This window comes from Microtus pennsylvanicus, chromosome X (genome assembly GCF_037038515.1).
Source record: "Microtus pennsylvanicus isolate mMicPen1 chromosome X, mMicPen1.hap1, whole genome shotgun sequence".
Taxonomy (NCBI): Eukaryota; Metazoa; Chordata; class Mammalia; order Rodentia; family Cricetidae; genus Microtus; species Microtus pennsylvanicus.
In genome coordinates this window covers 80,457,257-80,466,714 of record NC_134601.1, presented here as the reverse complement: position 1 = coordinate 80,466,714, position 9,458 = coordinate 80,457,257, and the positions used below count along the sequence as shown (strand labels likewise).

The following is a 9,458-nucleotide window of genomic DNA, read 5'->3' as shown; positions in this document are numbered from 1 at the left end:
AGTTCAATGTGACTGTGAAGAATAAAACTGCCTTTTCAAAAGCAGTATGTGCTCTTAACTATTGATCTGTCTTTCCAACCCCTGTAGTTTCACATGTAAACTTCTCTTTTTTATTATTCTACTGAAAAGAGTCTGCAGTCAACAGTACACAAATGTGGATGCTAGTCGTGGCTTTATTGGTGTTGCTGAGTTTTGCCACCTGAAAATGGAATACTTAGCTCATAAGTGCACAGGGTGTGTTGGTTTTTTTAAGTGTTATGCTAAAGTTGATGACAAGCATTGATACAAGACAATATTGTTACTTAAGCTCCATTGCAGGCCTGGAATTTGCTTTTACTTGAATATTCAGATTAAAATTCCTGAACCTTCCTTCTTCTTTTCTTTCTTCCTCCCTTTCTCTCTTCTTGTATCTTGTATCTCCTGTCTTATCTGTCTGTGCTTGTCCTTCTTTCTATCTCTGTTTCTCCATCCCGCCACACACAACATTCATAGTAAAAATACCATTAAAATGAAGAAAAAAACCCCTGTGCGTTTCTTAGCATAAATTCTTATGGAATCACTGGGAAGCTGTGAATTTTAGGGTATTTTATCCTTCAGACTCAGACTCGCCTTAAAATTCTATTTTATTTCCCCTGTATGTGGATATTTGTTTATGTATATCATGTCTTCTTTCACAAAGGATTTTAATTGCCAAGCTTTAACTTGTTCAAAACTTCAGGTGGTTTTCCATCTGATGAAGACTGCATTCCTCACATCTTCAAAGGTAAAATAAGAAGTTGCTGCAAAAATAGAAGTATCAACTTTTCCATATTACACACACACAAAAAAAACTATTAAGAGTAATGATTCAGACATTTCCTGTGAAATCTGCTGTAGCAAATTCCTTGGCAGAGGCATTAGATGAACAGCTTACCCACGACTTCCAGTGAAATGCAGCCCAGAAAAGAAGACATCTAAACAGAAAGTTTACCCTGATTCTGTTTACCTACACCAACCCTTTGGGGAGTGTATCTGGTTTGATTCTTCATCATCATGTAAGTATGACCTCTACTTTTGAATATGTCTAACTAGAAGCATTAAGTATGTCTGTAACTAATCTCAACAAACACGTTTGTCAGTTTGGATATGAAAAAAAATATAGCCAAATTACCAGTAGATGTGAACGTGAAGGTTTTTCGGTTGTTGCTGCCTTAAATCGTTGTACTCAGTATACTCATTAAGTAACTAACTCTTACTATCTGTTACTGCCTGCTAGAATATTTTCATATGCATGTACATACACACGTTTCTGTTTGTGTTCTTCCTCTGAATTCTGAACTGATGGAGGGCAAGCTATAAATCTGTATCAAATATTTTTATCTTTGGTGTCATAATAGTACAGATTAGACACTGTCTTGCTATATTAAGAAACGAAACTGTACAGTTTGACTAGTCTGACTTCAGAAAACAATTCACTTGACTTTTATTTTAAAAAATCACTTTGTATTTTGTGAGAATCCATAATTATGCTTGGCAATGTAAACAGAGTTAGTTCATCAACTTTAATTCACACGATCAAATTTCAGGTTGCTTTATTTTGTTTTTGAAATGGAGTTACATTTCTCTTTTAAAATAGGTAATGAAACATAGCTTATAAAAATGATCACCTTTAAAGTGACAAATTTGAGCATACACACACATGCACGAAGACATTACCACAATCAAAGCGATAAACACAATCAGATTGCTTTTGATAGTAATCATAGTACATAGCTACACTTCTGTGTGGCTCGGAGTTGTTCGGTTTCACATCCTTCTGAGGTGATGTAACTTGACATTTGCACGTACTCACTCATGCAAGGGTCTTTGAAGTGGGATTTCCTGGCCCAGATCAGGAGATATGGCCATCTACAGAATTCTAAACAACAGTTTTCTGACTCCATTGCCTGCCCTAGCCCACTTTCCTCTAAGAATTATTCATGAAACAATCTCCTTTCTCATCGACAAATGCATAAATGTGATAACTAGCCTAAGACTAGCCTAGCTGCCCATTGACTTTTTTCTTTGGGGGGTACTCTTCCAGTTCTCCCTCTCCCCCTCTTTCTTTCTTTCCTTCTCCTTCTCCCCCTTCTCTCTCTCTCTCTCTCTCTCTCTCTCTCTCTCTCTCTCTCTCTCTCTCTCTCTCTAAGATGATTGGAATAATGCATCTGGCCTTGCTTTAAAAGTGAAAAGGAGGAAAATGGAAAAGGACACATGGGGTAGTAAATAAGACATGACCTGAACATGGTTGTTTTATGAGATTCAAATCCTTTTGAACATAATGACAAGTAAAAGAATTTTCTTTGGGCATTTATTTTGTCTTCATTATTTATTTTTCTTCTTTCAGTATTTCATACTGTAGCCAGTGTCTTTCTCTTTATTCCATTTGTAAGCAGCTTGAAACCCATGTCTTTTGATATGCCTGTTCCAATCACCTAATATTCTTTTTCCTTCCTTCCACTTTTTTAAATATTGAAATATAATTACATCATTTCTACTTCCCCTTTTCCCTCCAATCACTTCCATAACCCCCTTTGTATTTTCTTTCAACTTTTTAGTCTTTAAAAAATGTTATTATATACATGTATGCATATGCATCTATATTTCTAAACATAGCCTTCTCAGTCTGCATAATGTTATTTAGATATATGTTTTCGGTGTTGACCATTTGGTAGTGAATTACCAATTGGTGTGCTCTTCCCTGGGGAAACTTTTTTTTTCACTCTCAGCCTTCCTTAGTTGCCTAAAGTTCTTTGTAAAACTATCCCAAGGTTACTTTAATAACGAAGAATTTAAAGGACTGGTTTTAAAGGTGGTGAAAGAAGAAATACAGCAAGGTTGACTTTTTTGAAAAATTCTTTGTATATTGACATCCTAAGCTGTAATTTCAAATTAATGAAAAGTATCCAAAGGTAAGTTCTTGTAGAATCTTAGAAAACATGTTGGGATGCAAAGAGCAAAACTTTGCTGTTTAGACAAGCCTGTATTAGAAGTCCCTGCATTTCTTAGTCATATGCGAGTTTGTTTAAGTTCCTGAGCCTACAAAAGCCTTGTCTTTTTTTAATCACTAAAATTAGGGTAACTTTTCTTTCTTTTTTACTTTTTTTTTATTTTTCAAGACAGGGTTTCTGTGTAACAGTTCTGGCTGTCCTGGAACTTGTTCTGTAGACAAGGTTGGCCTTGAACTCATAGAGATCTGCCTGACTCTTTCTCCCAAGCGCTAGGATTAAAGGCCTGTGCCATTATGCCCAACTTAAGATCACTTTTTAAGGGAGTGCAAAATAATAATAAAAAAAACCACCTGTCATCCTTTCATTCCAGGAACAAATCCCATGTTATCATGCTGTATGATTCTAAACACGCCACTGAATTTGGCTTGCTACAGATTTGTTGAATAGTTTTTCAGTTCTGTTCATCAGGCACAGTGGTTCATAATCCCTTTGTTTGCTAGAGGTGGAATTTGTAGGACTCCAATGAAAAGCTGCAAAGCAGCTATTGAGCTCTGCTTCACCTGGTGTTAAAAACAAAACAGAACACTCCATGAGCAAGTAAGCACTTCTGAACATCGCAAATTTGAATTATCTGACTGAAAAGTTTGTCTCTTGGAAAATCAGAACGGTATGACAACTGTAGAACAAAAAATAAAAACCCAGAGACATATATTGGTGTTCAAGCTGAAGATCAGAAAAGCAAAGCAGCTAACCACTATAGAGACCTTTTACCTCTACCTAATCTTCATATCAAAAGGGCAATATCCTGTCTCCACAAATACTCAAACTCCACACTCCACTGGGTTCCTGTCTTTTCCCCTTTATATTCCTCTTGCTGCCCAGTTACATTGCTCCTGACTCCACCTCCCTAGTGTTGGGATTAAGGTATGTGACTCCCAAACACTAGGATTAAAAGTGTGAGCCACCACCACATGGATCTTTTTCTCAATTGATTTTGTGTAGCTCAGGGTAGCCTTGAATTCAGAGATCCATCTGCCTCTCTCTCTGAGTTCTGGGATTAAAGGTGTTTGCTACCACTCCCTGACCTCTAGTGCCTTTGCTTTATACTCTGACCTTCAGGAAAGCTTTATTTATTAAAAATACAAATAAAGTATCCCTACAGACAACACAGCTTAATGACCCCGATAGGCTGAAGCTTATTATTAACCTTTATCTAGGAACTCATTCAGATTGGCTTTCTGAACCTTAGACATTTTAAATTGTGTCTTTCATGCATATTTTCTCTTAGTCATGCCGTTTTGAGAACAACAAAAAGTTTACGCATCTCACATAACAAACTACATTCTGGAATTTTGAAACACTATCAGAGAAATAGATTTTTATATAATTTTCTTTGCAGTGAAAATACCCCTACTTTACACTTTGTATCAGGACTGCGAGGGGTGCACCCACACACTGAGACAATGGGGATGTTCTATCGGGAACTCACCAAGGCCAGCTGGCCTGGGTCTGAAAAAGCCTGGGATAAAACTGGACTTGCTGAACATAGCGGACAATGAGGACTACTGAGAACTCAAGAACAATGACAATGGGTTTTTGATCCTACTGCATGTACTGGCTTTGTGGGAGCCTAGGCAGTTTGGATGCTCACCTTACTAGACCTGGATGGAGGTGGGTGGTCCTTGGACTTCCCACAGGTCATGGAACCCTGATTGCTCTTTGGGCTTACGAGAGAGGGGGACTTGATTGGGGGAGGGGGAGGGAAATGGGAGGCGGCGGAGGGGAAGAGACAGAAATCTTTAATAAATAAATAAATTTTAAAAAATTACAAAAAAACACAAATTACATTTCAAAACACAGGCAAAATTCATCTGAGAATAGGGAACCGCAATTGAGGGAAAAAAATGCCTCTATAGATTAGGTTGTAGGCAAGTCTGTAGAGCATTTTCTCAATTATTGATTGATGGGAGAGAGTCCAGCGCATTGTGAGTGACACCATTGTTGGGTTCGTAGTCTTGGGTTTTATAAGAAAGCAGGATGAGAAAGGCAAGGGAAACGACCCAGTAAGCAGAACCCATCCATGGCCTCTGTATCAGTTTCTGCCTCCAGGTTCCTGCCCTGTTTGAGTTCCTGTCCTGACTTTCTTTGATGATAATCTGTGATGTGGAAGCATAAGCCATATAAATCCTTTCCTCCCCAAGTTGCTTTGATGATGCTGTTTCATCACAGCAATGATAATCCTAACTAGAAAATGCTATCTATTTGTAATGATTTCCTTGAGGATGTTCTCCATGTCACTCTTGTTTTAATAGCTGCCAACAAAATGCTCTTCCTTAGTGTCGTGATGGTACATATGACAGAAATCATAGAGGAGATTTCAGATGAATGGAAAAAATGCTCTAAGCATGCTATTTGTAAATGCAAAGGATACCAATGTGAAGAATTATTGTGGCGGGTGGGCGACTGTAGAAGAAACAGTTGTTAGCTTTAAAAAGTATTTCTGTGTGAAGGAGGAGAGATCATTTAAATATTGTCATAATTTCATTTAGAAATTGTAAGTGTAACATTTCCCTCTCATTTCTAGTGCATTGATCAAGAAGAATACTGTTTTCTCTCCACTAGACATCTGCCCCAAGAATTTTCCTGATTCTGATATATGAATCAATCTCCTCAGGAAAATTTCTTTTAATTCTCTGGTTACTCTAAGTGATCAGAAGAAAAGATGAAACCCTGAGACATCAGTTTATATATAGGGAGCTTTTTTTTGTTTTTGTTTTTTAATTTATTTATTTATTAAGGATTTCTGCCTCCTCCCCGCCACCGCCTCCCATTTCCCTCCCCTTCCCCCGATCAAATCACCCTCCCTCATCAGCCCCAAGAGCAATCAGGGTTATAGAAAGCTTTTAAACAGAAGAAATGTGATTTTTAGTTGTTGTTTTGTTTTCTTTAAGAAAAGTTCTCTCTAACACAGAACTGACTCCTGGAACTCACTGTGTCGACTAGACTAGCCTTGAACTCAGATCTGCTGGCCTCTCTGCCTCCTGTGTGCTTCTATCCAGTACTGGAAAGAAAAGATTTTTGTCTTTGCCATCAATTGCCACCAAAAGTTTGATGTCATTTTAGATGTCTGTGTGATATAATATGAAACTGGGTCTAATCATGGGAAAGCTATCAAAACCACTAACTCTCACGCACAGAACTATAGTTTCAAGTGCTTTAAGTTGTGTTGCATATAATATTATAGAATTTTTTTCTTCTCTATCTTACTCTAGGAATCCTGCCCGACTTCACATTTTAATACATCGAGACCATATGAAAGACCTCCGAAGGTACCTGGTGTTCAAATACATCCAATATCTAGTCTTACCTTCTCCAAATGCCACCATGACCCTACTGGGATTGCTCGCTAGTCTGTATGTCATGCTGATATTGACATTTCCTTCTGTATCCAGAAAATCCACTGTGGTGTTTATTAGTAACATAGCTCAGGCAGACATCTTAGTTGGCTGCAACATTTTTTCTACCATCACAGCAGGAGTGACAAATAGTGACACATCTTTAGCTTCTTTTCAATCTGCCTTGAGGCAGAACTTCCAAATTGCAAATGTTCATGCCAGTTCCCTTTTACTCAGCTGTGTTAGCCTAGAGGCTTTTCTGATTACTTTTCTTCCAGTACAGACTCGCCACATAAGGAATGTTAGATGTGCCAGAGTAGCTTCTAAGATCATCTGGGCTGCTGTAATTATTGAGTGTTTCCTTTATCAGCTTGAGTGCATCAAAGGCTTTAACGTTTCTTATCTTGGCATTCATAGGCAAGCTCAGCTATTAGTGAATTTCTGTTATGACACCACAGCATTGCTGAAATTACTTGTTTACCCGACTGGAGTCCTTTTAAGAATCTTAAATGTTTATCTTTTTTGTAAAATTTATTTCAGGGACTTCTATATTTAGTTTGTTAGGAATGTGAGATCTGGTGCCCAGTTGTTTTGTTAAACACTCATGTTTAATGGTGCTGTGAAGACATTGTATAGATACAATTAACTTGTAATTTGCTACTATTAAGAAAAAGAGACTAACATCAGTAGCGAAACTGGACCTCATCTAATCAGCTGAAGGCCTTGAGAGCAAAACACAGGTTTTCCAGCAAAAAAAAAATATTGCCTGAAGATTGGTAACTTGAGGTTCGAAGCTGTTGTCTGCACTGCACGTTCCAGACTCAAGACTACATCACCTGTGTTGCCGGCGTTCCAGCTTTGTGGCCCACTGCCAAGAAGTTTGAACTTTCTAGCTCTGAAAAATCATCTAAGATGGTTAACTGAAAAGAAAGAGAAGCCACAACCTGCTCAGTCTGTGTAATAATACTTGTATATATGTCTTCAGAACTGATCACTTGGGAATGGATAACCAATTGATGCTTTTCCCTGGGGAAGACATTTTTCTCTTGCTCTCTGCTTTACTTAGTTGCCTGTAGTTATTTGCCTAAAGTTGAGGCCTTGTGAGCTTTCCCTCTCCATGTTAGCCTGTCTGTTGGCATTGTCTTTGTTCAGGTCCTGTTTAGGCAGCCATGTTGGTGAGACTTCATGGATGTAGCTTCTGACATTACTAGGAGAGACAGCCTCAAAGAAATCTCCCTTATCTGCCAGCTCTTAGAATCTTTCCACCTTCTCTTCAGCAATTACAATTGATGGCAAAGAGGCCAGGAATTGAATGAGATCAAGGAGGGGTAGGTATATGGGGTGGTTTGGGGGGGAGAAAAGGGAAAAATACTGTAATAGTATTATAATCTCAAAATAAAAACAGAAAGAGAAAATGTCATATTCTATATGTACTGTTTATTTTTAGTTTTAATTTTGGAGAACCCTAACTAATGCTGATTTTTTGCTACTGAGAGTCATTCCAGAGAAACAGAGTCTTACAAGTTTTTTGAATTAGTTTTGGGATTTTGACATTTCTTCTCTAATGTAATTGGATTCAAGAGTTTTGATGTCTCTATTTCTAGTAGTAAAAAGGACTCTGATAGGATATAGGATGATATGGCAAGAGGTATAAAAGAGCATGATTGAATAGTGTCAATGAAATCTCTTGGTGAATACATACAAAGGGGAGGCTTTGAACTCATTATGTTGCTGAGACTAGTCTTTGACTCCTGATTTTCACAATTCTACCTCTCAAGTGTTGAGATGACAGCTCAAGTGTACTATGACACCTGGCTGGGTACCCTAGAACATCCTTATAAAACTAGTGAGTTTACAGAGATTAAAAAATTACTTTTAATTTGCTAAGTGAAAAAAGAAAGGAATGAATTAGAGATTTTTAATTCCTAGTTCAAGTGCTGAAGTAATGATTTGAAAACACCAGAATCTTCTCTGAAAGATTCTTCCCTGTAGTGACAGAATTGACATAATGAAAAGTCGAACCTAGATGCCTTCATTTGAGCAAGTTACAGCTTAACTAGAACTTCTAACCTCATAGGATGTCTGCTGTTAAGTGAAGACATTAATTGGGAAAGAAGGGGATATTCAAAATTGACATGGGTAAATGGTCAAATGCTTAAGACCTGAAGACGCTAAAACCCTAAGGTTAGCCAAGTTCATTTTGTCAGTAGAAACAGTCTCATCAAAGGAAGAACTCTCCTTTGCCAAAGAAACTCTTACAGAATCTCATATCAAGGTTGTCTTGCACCAGTCAAGTATCTTCCTGGGTTCTTATAGTTATATCTCTGCTAATTCTGGGTATGTAATTAAACTCAAGTCCCAGCAAGCACTAAAAGATGAGGTGTGTTGCATAAGGATGTTTGTTAAGATGTACAAGAACTGTATGAGTTTTCTAATTTGTCTAAATGGGACTGTCTAGATGGGAACTTGAGTGAAATGTTAAGTAATAGATACTAAGGGTGGAGTCTAAGGGTAAGAAGGACATAGCATTGGATTAGTCCAAATAAGGTTATGGAGATTAGAATGTTAGAGTGATAACACACACTCTTTTGCCATGAACATGAAAAAAAAACATTTATTAGAGATTGCCAACATTCATTTTAAAATAATGTATTTTATTATTTCTATGAGATTTACATACACTGTGTTTTGATCATATTCACTTCTGCTCCTTGTTGAAACTCTTTGCAGATCCATTCCCTGCTCCTTACCCCCTGTACTTTGGTGTTCTTTCTCTTGAATTTTTTAAAAAATCCGTTGTCTTGTAACGGATCTCTTGATCCTCTGGCTCTTACAATTTTTCTGTTTCCTCTTCCACTACATTCCTTGAGCTTTAGGTATAGGATTTGTGTTATAAATTTATTAACTGGGAAGGGTATTTGATGGTCAGTTATTAATGGCACTTTGACTTTCTGTAATGGTCTCTCTCTACTACTGGCATTGAAAAGAAAAAGAAAAAAAACTTTCTTTGATGATGGGAAAAACTACATTTTTCTGTTGATATAAGTATAAATGTTTAAAATTTAGTTTGAAATTACAGTGGTTTTAGAAAGTG

The 9,458-nt window shown here is 37.4% G+C and overlaps 1 protein-coding gene across 1 annotated transcript; it reads left to right on the top strand.

Moving 5' to 3' along the window:
• Positions 1-940: 940 nt before the first annotated feature.
• On the top strand, positions 941-6,920 carry LOC142840374 (uncharacterized). Its single transcript, XM_075956926.1, has 2 exons — positions 941-1,034; positions 6,242-6,920. Coding segments are annotated over exons 1-2 (681 nt in total). The 5' UTR covers positions 941-1,032.
• The last annotated feature ends 2,538 nt before the right edge of the window (positions 6,921-9,458 follow it).